The 20961-nt window shown below is 31.6% G+C and overlaps 1 protein-coding gene across 1 annotated transcript; it reads left to right on the top strand.

Annotated features, from left to right (window-relative positions):
• LOC146532073 (putative peptidoglycan muropeptide transporter SLC46) lies at positions 1 to 20884 on the top strand. Its single transcript, XM_085197365.1, has 5 exons — positions 1 to 1247; positions 10263 to 10364; positions 12795 to 13016; positions 15933 to 16089; positions 19481 to 20884. Exons 1-5 carry the CDS (start codon positions 263 to 265, stop codon positions 19578 to 19580), a joined length of 1566 nt encoding a protein of 521 aa, XP_085053491.1. The 5' UTR covers positions 1 to 262; the 3' UTR covers positions 19581 to 20884.
• The last annotated feature ends 77 nt before the right edge of the window (positions 20885 to 20961 follow it).

Genomic DNA, 20961 nt, shown 5'->3' with positions numbered 1-20961 from the left:
TCGAACGGAACAACATTATGTGATGCGTAACTCAAGGTGCTCAGATAATAGGCTAAGTTATTAAAAAGGTACGTCGCGTCTGCTAAGACCCAGAGATGCGAGCGCCCGAGCGCTCTCTCAACGCGAGCGGTCTTAATCGACAATAACTCAAGTTTTGGGTAACCGCAGTCAGATATTAAGCAGTCAGTATCGGACGCAGCCGCAAGCCACTCCGTGCCTCAAATATCAACACACTTTTACCAACTCTCACTTTTACCGCAACATGTGTACTAACGCCAGTGGTAGCACCGTCACCATCAGTTCTAGCGGTCTCACCAAATCAAATATACGTCTTACGTACGACGAGAATATATCATGGCGGGAAAAATACAAAAGTGCTTTGAAACAAATTAAATACTGTTTTAGTGAGACCACGGTGGAGCCATGTCTCTTTGTTTATATGTTCTGTACGGCGTTGTCCTCGTTGGCTGTGCAAAATATGCATTTAGAAAAATCTTGCCGCGTTCATTTTCAATTCGGTGATGAGATATGTGATCGTATTAGAGACAGAAACACCACTGGACTTCAGAACGAGGTGAACCAGGTGCAGTCCTTGGTGGCTAGTGTTATGGCCTGGAAGTTCCCTTTGCAGACTAGCATACCGGCTGTGGCAGTGCTTTTTATTGGCGCATGGAGCGATCGCACGAAGAAACGAAAAATATTTATTCTGGTACCATTTATTGGAGAAATTATTGCGAATATAGGTCTAATATTTGCAACTTTTTATTTTTACGAATTATCGTTAGTGGACACCGCTTTAATAGAAGCTTTACCAGCGGCATTTAGTGGTAGTTATATTATAATATTCATGGGAATGTATAGTTTTATGGCGGACAGGACTACAGTTGAAAGCAGAACGTTCCGTTTGGGACTCGTTACAATTTGTGTCAGTTTGGGAACACCTTCGGGAACAGCATTGAGTGGTATAATATTAAAGGCAATTGGCTACTACGGTGTGTTTTCAGTGTTAATTGTTTTATATAGTGTTACATTTATCTTCGGACTTTTAAGGTTGGAAGACGTGTTGCCTCCTGATGATAACAGGACTATAGTGAATCAAGAGAGTAATCTTAGAAGTGTTCTCAATGATGTTTTTGGATTGGTGGCCAAGACCATTTTAGTTGTGGTGAGACCACGTGCGTTTGGACTGAGAAATGAGATATGGTCAATAATAGTGTTATACATCCTCATGGTGGGACCGTTGTACGGTAAGTGAGACAAACAAATACTTTTTATTTTTTATTAATATTTTTATTTTTTCTTTCTGGCATTGGCACTAAGGCAAAATCCTGGCATTGAGTTTCGCCACTCAACACGCATTTCCTCAATAAATTCGGCGGAAAGTGGAAGTTCGAATGACGAAATACTGTAATTTTCTGCTTATCCTGTTAATTGCAATAATCTAAAAATGTTTACTAAGGATAAAAAAATAAGGAAAGTGGGGAGTGGAGTGTCTTAACACTACGTGTGTGTGATGTGTGAGGAATACAGCGTGAAGCTGCTTTAATTTAATTATAATTTATTTTTGCTCATAACTTTTACAGTTTTGGTGTCAGGTCAATCGACCCAATAAAGATAAAGCCCTAACATTTCGCGTTCTAATATCTCATACAGTTATTTGATGAGATCGAAATTTCGCGTAAATATAATTATCATATAATGACGTGTGTGACTAATGTCTGTTTGCGATACGGTCAAAGACCCACGATTAGTTTTGCCAACCGGATTAAACGTTTCGAGAAATAAAATTTTTATTAAAGTAAAATTGCTTGAAAAAGATATAAAAAATACTAATAAAATAACAAATGAATGTTTTAAATTTTTTGTATAAAAAGTAAGCATTGGTGCATTGAACGAATTTGAGCATGTTTAAGTTTTTTGAAATTAATATACATATGTATAAGAAACTATTTATTATATAGTTTGAGAGTGTTTTCTCACTAAAGTTCTCATAAAACAATAAAAAAATATATAATCGATATCAGAAAATATGTCAATAATCCATTCAATACTATAATACTATAGATATATTTAATGAAAATACAATAAAACAGTTAACAGGCGATTAAAAAACAATAAAAAAAAATCTAATTGAATGTGAACGATTTAGTTCTCATGATTCTTATTTCTCATTAAAATCAGAATATAGTAATATTATGTATGTTTGGATTTAGGCCGTTACACTCAGTTGAACGAGGTAAAACATAATTTTATCACGCTACGTCGGTTGTTCGAGATATTATACTATAGCTAAGAAACTAGCATAATAAAATCTGACCTAGATAATTAGATTAAAAAGCAATAAAAGTTAATTATTAAATTTAAATTTAAAATGTTTTTAATAATTCATTGATTGTTAAATAGTTACATAAGTCTAAGTTTTTTTTTATATTGCAGAATATCTTTATAAAGATATCTTTAGAAAAATAAACACAAATTTTAAGTTAATTTTAAGTAATTTTAATATTAAATCAGCTTCACGCTGTATCCCGCACACGGCAGAGGGAACCTAGTGTTAAGACACTCCGTTCCCCACTTTCCGCCGAATTCTGGAGGCGGAACTTAACGCCACAATTTGCCATGACACCAGAGCGAAAAAATGAAAATAAAAATTTAGATAAATATTCCCTTTCGCCACGACTGTCCTCGTCTTTGTTATCTTTGTTATTTTATAGGAATTAATTAATATTTGTTAGGTGTTTTTCAATTTTGTGTTACTTGTAATGAAGTCGTTTTACATAATAATTATCATTAAAAATTAATAAATAAGCAAACAGTTTTTTTTATGAATTTAAATCTATTAATAATTGATTAATTAATATTCATGATTTAATTATTCTATAATTAAATAAACGCCATTACAGTTTAATGAAACAGAATCAATGGATTCAGTAAGCGTTCTCTTTATCACTAAATAATTCTCCTTTTGCTGAAAACCTTGAATAACAATGTGACAACGTTATTGGGTAATTAGTACTTCCATAGAATTTAAATACGAATATTTAGAATATGACCATGAATTTAAATCACTTTACACAAATTTACAGAAATTAATTACGATTTCTATGCTAAATAATAATTATAATAAAGAAAAAAATATATTTTTGCAATGGGTTAGTTAGATACAGCAAGAAGTTAAAAAAGTATTAATTGCGTCTTATTCATCATTATTCTTCCTCGTGACTTTTGCACCTGATAACGTAAAAAATACCGGTTAAGTGCGAGCTGGCTGCTACCGAGGTTTCCGTACCAATTTTAGGATTGTAAGCCAACGGGAAGTACAATTAACAAACTTAAGTTTGCGAGCGTACGCATTCATTTCGTATGAAATATCAATATTATTTTTTAATTTTCATTTTACAGATTTTTTTCATTATTTATATTGTAAGTTCTTATTTCGTGCCAAATATCATGGGAAGTATTTTAAAGAATATTGATTACTTGTTGAATTTCATACAAAATACAGCAAAATCGATGCATAATTGCTCATATCTTTTGATTGCATTGACTTAGAAGTTTAATGTCTCAACGCGATCCCGAGATAAATGGTCTTGATAGACCGACAGACGGACAGCAAAATGGTTCAATAAAGTTTCCGTTTCACCATTTAATATACGGAATCCTACAGAGACTTATTTACGTCGATTACGTATTTGACACTAGAATATTACAGACGATACACTATACGATTAGTAGGGTATTATGCATATTTCACTAACGAAATTTGAAACTGAAACTATAGACGGTATGCCATAGGCCGTTTTAATAAAGAATAGTCTACTTTTTTTATGACTTCATTCACCTTTTTAACTAGCTTTAAAAAATAGAAGTTTTTTATTCGACTGTATTGGTTTATAAGTTTGTTACGCGTTTACTCCATTCCTTATGATTTTATTTTTGATAGCTAAGCATTTGTTGTTGATTTTTTTTAATAACATTTCTGATAATTAGACTTATACGAGTATATGTAAATGTTAGCACCTATTCCTATTTCATAGGATTCATTTATACAAGTTGTCATTTTTATTATTCACATTTAATTTCATTTATTTACAAATATATATTTTTTTAATTAATTTGGAGGAAAATAGTGACATTACCGCCGTAATATATAAGTCAAAACGAAGGTAACCTACTAATATTATCTAGTTTAGTACATCTAATCTTCTAATTAGTAGATTATCCTTATTACAGTTAACATTGAAAATAAGTATAATTTATCATTTTAAAAATATAGTTATCTTATTTCCCTTAATAACTAATGATAATATAATGAGGAATGCGGTAGACGTTAATTGTTTGTCCGTTAACTGTCTCCGAACATACAAACAAAAAACAACAATTCTAGCGATCGAGTTAACTTCTAATCATAATTAAAATTAATTGATGTTTATCAACAACATTAACGTTAAAAATGTTTCAAACAATTGATTTTTGAAATTTTGAAATTATATATGTATTATAATAATTAAAAATATTATTTTTATCATTTGTAAATAACAAATGTTAATAAGACTAATATTTATTGAACTTATTTGTTTATTCCCAATTAATGAATTTAAATTTATGTTATCATTTCTTCTCTCTGGCACCAAGGCAAAAATTCCGGCGTTAAATTCCGCGAAAAATGCGACGTAAAGTGTGGAACGGAGTGTCTTAACACTAAGTTCAATCTGCCTATCTATTTTTTTTATTATTTTTTTTGTTAATTAACTTTAAACTTCCGTCGACAACAACTTAGAGCAATCTAGGCATGTTGCTTAATAAATACCAACCAGTTACTTGGTCATATATTGCCGTCAATTAGCTTTTAATTATGAATCTGGTCGTGGATGCTATCAAATGATACTAGTTCCGCGATAAGAATTGATAAGTAATAAATATTATGTCAAAAGGAATTATAATCGTAATATAAATTATCCTCGTATAGGAATTGAACCTACAATCTTTATGGTCAGGGAAAAGTGCCTTAACTGTTAATATAAGATTTTTTTGTAGTTTCACAATACACCCATGTATAAAAGGTTAGACAGATGGAACCTAATATACCAGCACGATTGAGGACCGCAAGCCGAGGTTCGAATCCCGCAGGGGACGCCCTTGCCGCCAACGGCTTTCCCTCTCGCCTATTCAACCGCTGCGTCGCGTCGTTGTAAAGATCTGTTATCTCAAGTTAAAAAAAAGAACTTAATGTATAACATATCTCGTTCTTTAATATATGCTCGATTTCGAGAAATTGCGTGTTATGAGGCGGAATTCAACGCCGCATTTACTAGAATTGAAAATAATTAATTTCACTGAGTGGGTATCGAACCTAGAGCCATTAAGCTTTCCGTCAAACGCCGTTCCATTGTACTACAAAAAATGTATAACAATTATAAGGAAAGAAATAACAAAAATATATTTTTATTAAATGATGTCCACGTCGGTACAATACCAGTATAAATGAACATATGGAATGAAATCGAAATATTTTTATTTTAATACCTTTCTTGTACCTGTTCTTGTGTTTTTAAATGTCATTGTGATATTTGCATAAATAATATTCTACATTTAATACCTTTTTGAAAACAAAAAAATTTTTTTTTTACGTTTTCAAAAAAATATTTTTCTTTCCTAAGTGTGCACTTTAAAACTGTAAAAAATAAGATTGTTTATATTTAGTTGTAGATTTTGCATACTTGAGTTGGTAAAAAGAGCCTGATGGTATTCTACTAAGGAGTCAGTATTTTTTTTATCACCTTCATGTGGTATCCCGTATGTAACAAAGTAGATAGTGCAAACCTAGTGTTAAAACACTCCGAGCCCAATATTCCATATATTTTTTAATCATACGAAATTTTTTTATTGCACATCCCGTGCATTTAACACAAATCAGCAGAAAATTTCAGTTATTTCTTTTTTCGAACTCAATTTTTTTAACTAGCCTATACATTGTATAAATAAAAGCTGTAAATATTTCAATTCGTATTTGAATCTACGATAATCGAAAAGTAGAAGAGCTCGTACTGCGTAAAAACAGTTAGTTAACTCATTAAACATACAAAATATTTAAATAGACAGCTAGTACAAAACTGGTTATATAGCAGGCTATACACTCGTTCCTGTAAGCGGAATAAAATACAAGGTCTTGCAGATCAACTTGTAATGACGACTAAGTAGGTAGGCTACAAAAAAAAATTAAATACTCGAGACCGTAGTAACGCTGTGGTACAGCCTGTAACTGTTAACAATGGTTGTGGATTCGATTCTCACTCGAGGGAATTAAGTTAGTAATATTAATATTAGATTTTACTTTTGTAACGACGCTGATGAGGCAGAGGGAACCTAGTGTTAAGATACTCCATTCAACACTTTCTGCTGAATTCTTGAGGCGTTGCGTGTTGAGTGGCAGAACTCAACACCGCGCTTTGCCTCGACACCAGAGCGAAAAATGGAAATATAAACGTAAATAAATATTTCACTTCCTCGAGTGGGGATCGAACCCATAACCGTCGCGTTACAGTCACACCCTTGTGCCGCTGCGCCATGACGGCCTCAAAATTTAAATATTGTATAATCTTATATATTTTATACTATAATAATATTAATTTAACAATATGCCAAGGTTAGATGAATAATAAAGACCATATATAAATACAAAAGTAGATAAGCTATAAAAATACAAAGTAATATACACAACTTAGTTTTTTTTTTATTATTTGAATCTGTCGTGAGATATACTTATCTAAGATATCATTAAAAAAGGTACAGCACATATTAAATATACTAAAACTCAGCCTTGGCTTAGTTTAAAAGTTTAGTCTCTTTACTCAGTTTTATATAACCTATTAAAAGTGAAAATAATCTTTATTCGAATAGATTTTTAAATCTTCGAATGAACTTAAAACTATGATGCCTCCAGAATTTGGCGGAAAATGGGGAACGGAGTGTCTCAGCACTTCGTTCTCTCTGTCTACTTTGCTGTGTGCATGATACAAATGAAGCTGATTGATATAATATAATAATTCAAATAAATCGAAATATTTAATTTATCCTTTATTCCTATATAGTTATACAAATATTTATACAGATATTTTAATTTATTTTTATTATAAAATAATTTAAGTTTCCTCATGTTATATAGGTATACAAATACACGTTGGATTCTTATCGTTTTTGTTTAATTTTTTTCTTATCTTAATTTATGACGTGAAAGTCGTTTGTCGCCTCAGTTTCATTGACATGCTTTTAACATAAGTAGTGTTTGGAATTAGTTAAGAAGGAAGTAATTATATATAAGGAAGTAATCTATATCTATATATATAAAATCGAAAGGTCACTCACTCATCACGAAATCTCAGAAACTACATGTGCTCGGAATCTGAAATTTTGCATAGGAGTTACTTATAGGACGTAGGTGCTCGCTAAGACGGGAATTTGCAATATTCAACTTCTAAGAGGTTGTTTTTGGGGTCGAAAGTTTGAATGAAACTCCGTTACTACAAATGCTAGGAGTCTCAAATTTTGCATAGACGTCACTAGGACGTAGTCATGGAGACAGAAATTAATAATAACATAGTTCACGCGGGTGAAACCGCGAGCGGGCCGCTAGTTATATATATAAGTAGATATTATTTTTCAAGTAAGGCCATAGTTATATTTGTATGAAAATTCTAAATATCATTTGTGCCTTCAACTATTATAGCAAATTTAAGTTATATAATCATAAAAATATGTTAACTGATAATTACTTTTAATTAAAATCAAATATTTTTTCATCATCGAGATTAAAAGAAGAATTTAATGAAATCAATTCTATAACAAATTACGATTTCACCCCCTCATTCATTTTATACTTGTATAGTAAAGTTTTATGTGTTTTTTTCGAGCTATTAAAATTGAGTTTAAAATATAAACTAAAATTTATAATAAAATATTTAAATTAGCTATATTCATAAATCCTTTAGTCAAGGTGTCGATACTACTACATGACCAAATTTGACCGAAAAATTTAAACTACTTTCACCAGCCATAAACGAAACGTAACGTTCCAAAATTTCGATTTTAATAATATAAGTTTCAAATAATCTGAAAAAGTACTATATTGTTTTCAATATAATTAAATATATAAAAAAAATGTATTCGTGACATGTATAATACATAGTATGTACACTAATAGGGTGGGCGGAGGGAACCTTGTGTTAAAACACTCTATTCCTCATTTTTCTCCAAATTCTGGAGATGTTGTGTGTGTATCAACAGAAACCACGCCGCGCTTTGCCTGACACCAGAGCGAAAAAAAGAAAAAGAATCAAGTGGGAATCGATTCCACAACTGGCCTCAGGGTTACCTGTGGCCTATATCAGTCCTAATCTATATTAGTTGTCTCCATTACTAGACTAGCTCGATAATACCATTATCACCTTCAATAATTGGGTCAAATTCAGTTACTTGGCAACCTAATAAAATCGTAACAATAATTCAAGTATTGGAATGTGTCACTTTCGAAGAATTTTCATGTGTGCTAAGAGCTAAGTCTACAAACTAAAACAATAAACCTAGTAATACAAGTAGTAAAGATGACTTTGTCCAATAAGAATTCTATTCTTTTTCTTGTTCTTCTTTAATTATGGCGATCCGAGGGTGCCAGTTCAGCACCAATCACTTCGCCAGAATTCTATGTGAACGTGCTGAAAGGATTTAGACATATCGAAAACTTTGTCTTAGATATTTGACAATTTTAACATACTAATCGGGGCCAGTCGTGGCACAGAGGTGGTTATCGCCCATTCAACAAGCACTGCTAGAATTTGGCGGAAAGTGGGGATCGGAAGTATCAACCTTTAACTATGGACGTGATTTTTTTATAACATACATATGGACGTCGGGTCTGTCAGACCAGTGTATTTATTGGTCATATTCCGGCTGTTTTTTAAAGGAAGAAGACAATTTTATGTTTTAGTTTACATGAATAGCCTCAAATCAAGCAAAATCAATATAAATAAAATCACTTTTTATTAAAGTTTACGCATCACAACGATTTAAGTAACTTAAAGTCACAATTTCAGTCTTTGGCCACATGGGATGACTCTTAAGAAAATAATACTATAAAAAAAAGACAGATAATAAAATAAATATTTTTTTAACAAAATATAAAGTCTAACAAATAAAAAAAATAAAGAAATTACATCTTATGTTATAAAATAAAAATTTTGACAACACCTCAAGATAAGGTATTATTGAACATCGATACACAATGGCTTTCAACATTGTAGGCAAACAGAACGATTGCAGTCAACATAAGTATGTGTTGTGTTTCTATATATCTTTTGGGGGCAAAGTGTACATGTTTTTCAAGATCCCAAAACTATTTTTTTTTGCTTCATGTTCAATAAATGATAGATCAGATCGCGAAACGCGAGTCAAAGTCATTCTCAATTCTTAGAGTAGTTTAGTATACGAAACGCCTCTTTTTATGCGATAAAGTGTTATTTTCTTTATAAAATGTCGTCGTCCAATTCTTTTGTTTGATGTTGATTATAAAGTACCAATATTTTTGTCCCTAACGTGCTAGGTCGATCATTTTTTTCCATTTTATCATAAAAACTAACAAAAATTAATCTTTTTTAGGTAAATTATATTTATATTACTAAAATATATAACAAACAATGCCAAATAATATATGATATAAAACAATAAAAACATTTGAATACAAATAATACAATTAAAATATTAAAGTATATTTTGTAATATTATAAAAATATATGGCGTTTTGAAATCATTCATGTATGGGAAACATGGACGTCGGGTCTGACAGACCCAGGCCCCGTTTAGAAAGTTAAATACTCACGTGTTTTGAACCCAGAGACACAACCACTGCTATCTACATTCATTTTGTCATTAACACGAAAGGTACTGAGAGACTCGGTGGCGGAGGTCACCGAGAAGAGGCCGATTTGTAAAATTCGTAGAACTGTCTGGTCTGTCAGACCCGACGTCCATACTTAAAGGTTAATAGAAACACCACCATAACACTAGGTTCCCAGATTCCCTATGAATAACCTATGTGCGGAATACAGCTTAAAGCTAAAAAAAACATACAAAACAAACATTTTAATTTAAAAAAATGTATATTTAGATGTTTAAAACAACAATTATTGTATTTTAGTATGGATTTCCTATGTAATGTAGATATTTAGATATATGTTGCCCCAATAATAATTCCCGATTATTATTTCCAGGTGATTCACAAGTAAGCTATTTGTACGCCATAAAAAAGTTCAACTTTAACGAAGTGGAATACAGCATTTACGGAACTATTAATACTGTTCTTGGATTGTGTGGTATGTATGGATTTTATTTATTTATTTTAATTTTGAAAAGCTATATTGGTGCAATAAGATCTAATTGTATATGAAGGTAGTGGGTTTGATTCACACTTAGAGAATAAATTATTATAGATAACCCTTTATCTATTCTGGTGAAAGGACGTTGTGTGGTTTAGGAAATATACCTGATTGGGACCGCAAGTGCAAAACAGAATGTTTAGGCAATACTCATTCACTCACTCACTCTCTCTCTCTCTCTCTGCTTACCCTACTATGCTTACCATACTATATTACGAAAAATAAAATGAGGCTATACAGGTTTGTAATGTTAATTTTACACAACTTTGACGGCACGCGATTGATATCGGTTCAAATTCGATTTGACAGAAAGCTTAATTCTATAGATCAACCGTAGTAAATACCGATAACTTCGTATTTCATACATATGTGTTAAGTAAATAAAATTCATATACCTATATAAATATAAATTTTCCGTACAGAAAATATGGAATGTTATTTTAATTTTTGTTCTTATAATTAATATATTTACATAGTCAACCAAATATTATGAGGTCAAATAAAAGACTTCCTTCGTTTTTTTGCATTTCGATAAGTTTTTACGCGTTTACGAAAACCGTTCTCATTATCTCTCATTGATAAGTAAATACATACTTAATATCACTATTTATGAAATTACTGATAATGACTGTCATCGGGAAAGTGGTATAACTTACATTTAAAAATTAATTAAAGTGAATAAGGCCGTCGTAGCGCAGCGGCAGAAGGGTGTGACTGTAACGCGACGGTTGTGAGTTCGATCCCCACTCGAGGAAGTGAAATATTTATTTACGTTTATATTTTCAATATTCATTTCTTCGCTCTGGTAAGGGCGTTGAGTTCTGCCACTTAACACGCAATACCTTCAGAATTTGGTAGAAAATGGAGAACGGAGTGTATTAACACTAGGTTCCCTCTGCCTACCCTGCTAAGTAACGGCAAGCTTTGTCTACCAGAGCCACAAAGGGGTAATTATTTAACTAAGTATTTTCATTTCCCCGAATGGGAATCAAACTCAGATTCATCTTGTTTAAACTGCAACATTTTAACAAAATAAAACTAAATAATCTTTAAAAAGGAATTCTTTTAGTTACCTTTTTTTAAAGTTTCATATATTTTTATTACTCTCTTGTAGCGTACGCAGTATGATGGGGTCATAGTTCGTTATGTCAGTTTTAGTAGTTAGATAGTGGGGTAGGTTAGTTATAAATATGAGCAAAGATCGATAAAGAGCCATCCAAGATAGTGCAAAAAATATTATTTTTTACAATTTAGCGTCACTAGTCATTAAAAAATCTAATATACAAAAATACATTTTGGGATAATTAACCTTTAAATACGGACGTGGGGTCTCAGAGGCCCCTCTAGACAAACTTTTTTTTTATTTTATCCCGCAAATAACTATATGCACAGACAGACGTATGTATGGATTTTCGTTTTAAATATAACCAATGAAAATAACTAATTAAACTTGTCCATTTAAACTCAGAAACCCGTATTTTATTGTTAGTATTTATGGCATAAAAATCTTAATTTCTTTACACAAAAATTTGCATTTCCAATTTTTAACGAAATGTCAGCAATTTGGTGGGTCAGGTATCTGTAATAATAAAAATATATTTTTTATTATTAAAGATTTAAATTAGTGTCAACTTTAATTGACTTAAATATTTTTTTTATGTATTAGTGCTTATTGCGTCGATGTAAGAGATTTTGATGATAATAATATTTAGATAATTTATATTTAAAGAAAACGGTTCATACTCGTATTTTCATAAGATATACCTACGCTTATAAAAAAAAATCAGCTTCACGTTGTATCCCGCACACAGCAGGGTAGGCAGAGGGAACCTAGTGTTACAACACTCCGTTCCACACTTTCCAACGAATTCTCGACGCGGAACTCAACGCCGCCCTTTGCGTCGACACCAGAGCGAAGCAATGGAAATATAGATTTAAATAAATATTCCATTCCTTCCAGTGGGGATCGAACCCACAACCAGTCGCGTTTACAGTCACATTTGGTGCCCCTGCGCCACGACTGGCCTCATGTAAGGACAAAAAGAATTAAAATTTAATGTATTTTATAATTGAAAACAGTTTTAATTATTATTGAGATTATTAATGAGATAAATGCCCACCACTCTCCAATGCATACAATTAACATTTGAGTTGAAAACTTTTAATAATATTATTTTTGGGATTAAATGGATATAGGGCCGCATTTTTGCAAACCGTTATTTAATTTACAGTTATTGTAAATATACTAAACGTATCATATATAAAATATGTATAATTAAAAAAAATAATGCTAAGAGAACATTATTTCACAATTAGTTGCTTATTTTTACATGTCAATATATTAAAACTTATGTATTCTTCCCACAGGTACGCTATTTTGCATAACAATCCTATGCAAGAAGCTACATGTTCAAGATTGCATCATTGGTGGAATGGCTGGCATCAGCAGGATAGCTGGATGCTTAGTCCTAGCTCTGGCATCAACTAGGCTCTGGTTTTACTCAGCACCTCTTTTTAATATCCTCAGCCCTACTGGTCTAACTGCTGTGAGGTCTCTTGCAACAAAAGTGGTGGATGTAGAAGAAATTGGTAAACTATTTTCATTAATATGTATAGGTATATTTATTAATACAATATATAATATTTTTTTAGCTTCACGCAGTATCCCGCACATAGCAGAGTAGGTAGAGGGAATCTGAGATCAAGGCACTTTTGTTCCTCTTTTACCGCCGAGTTTTTGAGACAGCGTGGTTTGTTGTGTTGCAGTACTTAACGCCGAGTTATCAGAACAAGGAAATTAAAAAAAATAAACTTTTCAATCCCCCCAATAGATTCAATCCTCCCCCACCCCCCAACGCCGTCGAGCCATTCGTGACATATTTCTTGAGTATATAGTAGTATGTTATATATCTTAAGAAATGTATTGCGATGCTTTACCGTTTTTACTCAGTTTATGGCTAGAATTACGTAAAAACTACAGCCGCAATAAGCTACAGCAAAGTTAAATGTAAATATATAATTAGTTGACTCAAGAAATGTATGTTACATAGTTTTGCAATGGATGCCATTCCTATAAATGACATAGTTGCTTGACATTTAGGAGTGGTGTCTATTAATTATTTATTTAATTTTTTATATAATAAAGATTAAATAAGAATATAATAACAAAAATATAATGAAATGAGAGCCACATTAAATGTTAATTAATACGTCCTTCTTGACTTCTGAATAGAAGAGCTGGAAGCCGAGATCTATGTTTACTCGAGAACAGCGCCGAACTCATAGGCACGTTTGCCTCGTTATCGGTGTTAGGAAATGAAGATATTATAATATTCATTCATTTTATTATAATAAATAATTCCCTCATGTAAGAATCGAACATACTACCACCGCGTTAACCTTTAACTAAATAAAACATTAATCATAATATCAATTAAAGTAATATTTGTGGGTTCGAACCCCACTCGAGGAAGTGAAATATTTATTTACGTATGTATCTTAACACTAGGTTCCCTCTGACTACCCTGCTGTGTGCGGGATACAGCGTGAAAGTTATTTATTTTATTTTTATTTAATTAAAGTAACGTTTTTATAACAACGTTAACAACAATGCTTATTTTGAAAGCCCTGGCAAGAAAATCCTATACATTAAAGGTTTTATAAACCAAATTACTGTCTGCCTTATCTATCCCGGCATTGTCGAGTGGTCGTTACACCGGATTACGAGACCGAGAGAGTACACCGTCTGGCCAGAAAATGAGATTGTGATATTTTTCTAGAATGTAATAGGTATACTAATGTTTTTATGATTTCGTTTTAAGTTTTTGTTATTGTTTTTTTTTTTAATAGAAAAAATCTTTAAAATAAATATAGTTTATTATAGCGTGGGGTTGGATTTGATTGTAAGTGCCGTGGTTGTGGATTCGATCTCCATTTGGGTGGGTCGGCGTAGTTGCGTTTATCAATATGGAATTGGAAAGAAAAGCAGACACCTGAAAGCTGTAGTTAGACCCTGCAGTCAGAATTTATTATCACTATAAATGATAAATTCGATACTGTAAAGAGGCAGAAGCTCATTTACAATCTGGCACGTGCCAGGGATAAAGCGACGCAAGATATCGCAAAATCTCTTCGCGTCAGAGATTCCCAAGGCAGGTTGCTTTGTACTCATTCCTCTGTGAAGGAGAAATGGAGAAGCTACTTCCAGGAGCTGCTCAGCAGAACACTTAGCATCATCAGCAAACGAAAAGGCAGTGTTTAAGATTGTGATAGTCCAATAACTATCAGACCTCGGCATACCTCAAGCTCCACCGAGAGTGTACTGTGTGAGTTTCAATGTGGATTCCAAGAATCGAAAGATTCGGCGGAGAGTGGGGAACGGAGTTTTAACAGTTTCGCGGGATTTGCGGGATATAGAGAGAAACTGAAAAAGAAAATACATTCTTCTATTGGTTTAGAAGTATATTTTTTTCTGCCTTTATTAGAAGGCACGTTCATTATGAGCAACCGCTTCTATATACTAGTAAGTTTACGCAATAGTAGCTTACATACTAGGTTAGTGTGAATTATGTTACTATGTTATACAAACTCAGTTGCTTCCTTTATAAACTGGATTGCAGAATATATTTTTTTAAACGTGGTGCAGAGGCACAAGGGTGTGACTGTAACGCGACGGTTGAGGATTCGATTCCCACTCGAGGAAGTGAAATATTTATTTACGTTCATATTTCCATTTCTTCACTCTGGTGTCGAGGCAAAGCGCGGCGTTGAGTTCTGCCACTCCTGAATTCTGCCTCCAGAACTGGGCAGAAAAAGGGGAAATGAAACACTAGGTTCCCTCTGCCTACCCAGCAGTGTGCGGGATACAGCGTGAAGCTGATTTTTAATCTATGTTTCATCCTATTACATGTAATTTATAGATAAATTGATTTTATGCTGTATTTTGATATTAACAGCTTAAAATAAGATTTGACCTTTTTACATCTTGGTTCTATAATTAATGCTGAACTTTAAATGCGATGTCATAAGATATTTATTTACAATGTTATGTCTATATATTAAAAATAGTGAAATATATAGGTACACAATTCTATTAAACAATAATTTCAAATTCTGTTTTTAATGTTAAATTTCATTTTGAAATACAAAAACAGAGTTTAAAGAATAATTCATAGCTTTAGATATAATTCTTAAAATAATTTTCTATTATTAAGGCCGTCATTCTGTAGCGTTACGTCGCTTGAATGAAAACGCGATGAGTGTGGGTTCATTTTCCATACTCATAAAATATATTAATTTTGGTAACAAGATAAACCGTGGCTGGAAGTCGTTGAGTTCCATAACTTAACAGGCACTGTCTCGAAAGTTGGTAAAAGGAGTATCTTAACACTAAGTTTAGACCGCGTATCGCGCTATAGAATACACTATAAATTTTGATTTTGTGTTGTAATATTCAAAATAATTTTATAATTATTATAAAAATTACAATTAATATCTTTGTTACAGCGAAACTCAACTCAGTAATGGGTGTGATGGAAGCTTTGGCCCCAATCATATACATGCCTACGTCCAGCTTCATTTACGTCCACACCATCGAGACATTTCCAGGGGCCTTTTATTTGTTCGACGCAGCCCTAACCGTAGTTGCTATATTATTTTTTGTGTAAGTATTTTTTAATTTCCAGTTTATTGTTAAAATGAAATTATCGAGGCTGATTGTAAACTCGATGGTTCTAGATTGTATTCCCGATCGGGGTGATTATGATGATATTATTTGACATAGTTAAACTATTTTAATTTTCACGCTTGAACTTAGTGTTTGAACACTACACTCTCTCTGTGTATCTTAATATGCATTAATCTATTTAAAATTCTACGCACGATAGCCTACCCTAATATACAGAGGGTAAAACGTTTGTAATTATTAATTTCTTTTTACATTTTAATTGAAAACTAACGAGAAACAGTTCAGACTAACTAAGAACCTGTCCTGAATATTTTAATATTTCAACGCTCAAGTTAGATAAAGAACAATAATTATTTAAAATAGTTGGAAATTCACAGTGACTCATCTCTACGCAATTATCACGTATTATACGCGAAGAAAATGTAAAGTAATAAAAATACAAAAATTTTTGATACTAAATTTATATACTGCACACAGCAGGGGGCTAACTCGCACACCAAGCAAAATTGTTTTTTTATTATTAGACAATATTTGTTAATAGACATTATTTTTATTGTCGTGTCTTTAATATATTCTAATTTTATAAGATATTTATATTGTTATTTTATTCAGAATATATCACCGATCCCTATTTACATTGTCGGATGTGAAAATTTCCCACTTTAAAGGAGACCCCTCAAACTTTAAAACGTCATTAATTTTTTTTTATATACAGTCGTGGTTAATGAAAATCTACAGAGCTCTAATATTAAAGCTTTTTAGATTTTCATTAACCAATACCGTATATATAAAAAATATTAACATTTTAAACTTTGAGAGGTTTCCATATATTGTTGCTATATTTCCCGCTGATGACATTGCATAAGTGTGATCCGATATTCGTGCTCATCACCAGGTGTCTCCACGAGCACATAATATGTGCATTCCATAAGAAATTAGTCCTTGGAATTTAAAATTCAAAAATTCTAAATATTCTTTATCCAAATAGGCAATTATTATAAGCACTTTTGAATCGTCGAATGAACATATGAACAAAAAGCTACCACCGGTTCGGAAGGCAGTTCTGCTGAGAAGAGCCGGCAAGAAACTCAACAGTTGCTCTTTTCAAAGTCAATGGTACAATCTATTACATTTGCTGGTAGCTATCCTGCATTACATTCAATGGACATTGAGTTAAACGAAAGAGGAAAATTTACAAAGGCCACGTTTTAATGCATATATTTGAATTTTACCATTTTACATATTGTTATCAGAAATGAAAACTTGAAATATGTATTTAATTTCCTCGAGTGGGAATCGAACCCACAATCTACCGCGCTTACACGACTGCCCTCAAATGATATAAATGTTATCTTTATGTTACATTAAAAAGAAAAAAGGCCTATAATTTTTAATATAAACATACTTAATATGAAATCAGATAAAAACATAACTGAAATCGGCCGAGAGGTTTCACTTTTACCAATGACTTATTAAAATGAACATAAAATTATTTATGAGAGACAAGTGAAAGCGATGCTCTCAGCAAATTAAGATGTAGCTGATGAAAAAAATGCGAACATATTTAATTATGTTGTCAATCATTTGTTTACATTGCAAAGTTATATATTAATAAATTCGTACTGTTTCACTCATGTAGCAGAGAAGACAGAAAGAACCTTGTGCTGAGACACTCTGTCAGTCTGTTAGGTAGCAGAACTCAACGCCGCGTTTTGTTTTGTTACCAGAGCTAGAAATGTAATTAGTTCTCTCATTTCAACCATAGGAAGGTTACCAAAATATGTTTATAATTGAGCTTATAAAAAACTAAATATTGTTTCATTAGACTATCTATACACAGACATAATTTAAAATTTATTCGTTCAATAAATGAGCTGAATCACAGCTCATTTATTACACCAAATTTATTCATTGCAAATAATTCATTCAACGCTTAGCAATATTTAAAAAATAGCTATTATTAAAGCTATAGTCACAAAAACCTAATTAAATTCACAGAATTGATGAATAGACCTGCACTCGTATATGAACTATTAAGAATGTGGTATATCTACATTCATCAAACAAAGATATAGATGCCAGGGTAAAGACACATCTATTTAATATAAGGAATGGACGTATTTTAGACTAAGTACGGATACAATTGTATACCAATTAATGCATTTTGGTCGTTGGGTTTCTAATATTCGGTATAGTGTATTCATTTGTTCTTAGTATAAAAGGAGGATATAAAAAAAATATAAAAGAAAACAATATAAATTATTTACCGGCTTATAAATTAATTACTTTCAATTTATTATTATGGAAATTAATTTCAAAATGCTAAAAATATTTACTTTTGTTCTGAGGCCGTTGTGGCGCAGAGAAATGACGGTATGACTGTAATCCAATGATTTTGAGTCAGATATTAACTAGAGGGAATGAATTATTATTTTTTAATATTTTCGAAAGCGAAAGCCCGGCGTTGAGTTCCGCCACTCTATACACAATGCTTCGAAAAATTCAGCGGAAATTTGGAAATGTATTGTCTTAACACTAGGTTCTCTCTGCCTACCCTGCATGCGGGATACAGCGTAAAGCTAATTTAATTTTTGATTTATTTCTATTTATGATAGTAAAAAGAAATAACAAATAAGTAAAATAGAAAAAAATATATATCAACCACATTTTCCCAAAGTAAAATCTAGTTGCCAAGTTATTAAACTAACATGAACTGAGATGCCGATATTGAGAAATATCTCAATATATCTAAGCTTTATGTGACAAGAATGCGTGAAAATGATTTTGAAACGAAAGAGGCATGCCTAGCTAATGTGCACTATATATCATCGCGAGCCAAGAACCTCGATCAAGGTTGTATGGAGGAAAACAAATTGTAAAAAGTTTAAATGATATCCAGTCTTTTTATATTGTTGCCAAGTTAGTCAAGACTATTAATTATGCCTAAAAAACTAAAATGTGCTCTTGACATATCTATATATATCATTGAGGAAAGTCGTGGCAGGTGTGTGATTGTAAGAGCGACTGGTTGTAAGTTCGATTCCCATTCGTGAAAATGTTTTTTTATTTAATGCTACATTAGATACCTTACCACCAACCTATATTAGATAGTAGGTTCCCTTTGCCTACCCTGCCAGTGCCAGCCCTACATATATAAAATTGTAACTGATCGCTGTCAATACATGGAAAATATATGAAAAAATCAACTATTGTAGACATTTATCTATTTAATAGAACCCAAAATCGTAATTTTCAAATTTTTTATTGTTCTTTCATTTTTAAGGTATCAATTTGAAGTCGGTTTTTTTTAATAACTTTAAAGCAAACATCGAAATCATTGTTTTCTAAATCCATTTATTCCTTACAGATATATCTACACATTGGAAAGGAGAAGGCAGAGAGACATGGTCACCGATCCACAAAGAAAAGAGGAGTACGCGAGGTCAAATGAAGTATCAAGATTTTAATATAATAATAATATTAAATATCCTCGTAATAATTGATATTACCGAATTTATAAAAATACCAGAGTGTATTCGCTTTAAAATGTTAATGTTTTTAGAATTTATTTAATTCACCTATTCATACAATAAATACATATTTTTGTATCTATCTATATATTATAGTATAGTATTATAATTTAATCTAGATATGTATGTATATAAATCGAGACCCTCATGGCGCAGTGGCACAAATGCGTGATTGTAAGGGCGACGATTATGGGTTTGAACTTCACTCGGGGAATGATATATTATTTATTAATATTTTAATTCCTTCTCACCGGTAAAGCTCTATAAAGCAAAGCCTGGATAGCTTGGGGGAAAGTAGAGGATGGAGGGCCTTAATGCTAGGTTTCCTCTGCCTAACCTGCTACATGCGGGATACAGCGTGAAGCTGATAATAACATATTTATGTAAGTAAAAGGTACGTTTTCGTTTTTAATTATTATTTCTTGTACCTAAAAACCGTATATTTCTAAGTATTTGGTGCCCTAATTATTTAATATTTTTATTAATAAAAAAACAAAAATAAAATATTTATGTATCTTAGAATAATTTATATAATAGTACACCTGCATGTATAAAGTTAGAAGAAATTTTATTATGAAACCTTTTAATTTATAAATGTTAAATAACTAGAGGAGAGATGAGTGATTTTTATTTTTTAACTATGGTTGTAATTATGAATAAGTATACTATAAGTTTTAACCACACCTTTTTTCTCGTTGTTAAGTTAACAATTAAGATATTTAAATTAGTTTTATTTAGGGCCATGTGGGCGCAATGGAAGAGAGTCTGCCTGTAATTACAATGATTATGGGTTCGATTCTCATTCGGGGGGGATAATTAATAATTAATTAATTATATTCGTTTGCCCGCTCAGAAAGTTGAGCGCAGAGGGCAGTAACAAACATATTAACATATTTTGAAAAAAAAATATATTTCTAGTGCTTACTTCGTGTAAGAGAAAAAAAAATTGAGAAGTAAAATGTTTGTATATCATCATTTATATCTACATTGGTACATAATTATATACAAAGGTAAATAAATGAATGAGGGATTCTTAATCGTAAGAGTGGAAATTGTGATGTTTTTATGTAAAGACTGCTAAAAACTATATTTTTATATATATACATATATTTGTTGTTATTGTTTGTTATAAAGATTTATTTTAAATATTCTATTATCAATCGTTTAAAATTATTATTATTAGTGAAGAAATTTTGTAAACAATAAATTTACTGTTTTTTTAAATATACATTATTCAATAACAGTTTTCGTGTATTTATTTTATACCATAAAACCATTAAACTAAACCCACAATGTACAATATTACCACACCAGAATT

Source organism: Heliconius melpomene, chromosome 14 (assembly GCF_056956725.1).
Source record: "Heliconius melpomene rosina isolate 202511_hmr_F chromosome 14, ASM5695672v1, whole genome shotgun sequence".
In the NCBI taxonomy this organism is placed as follows: Eukaryota; Metazoa; Arthropoda; class Insecta; order Lepidoptera; family Nymphalidae; genus Heliconius; species Heliconius melpomene.
This window is presented reverse-complemented; position numbering and strand designations above follow the sequence as displayed.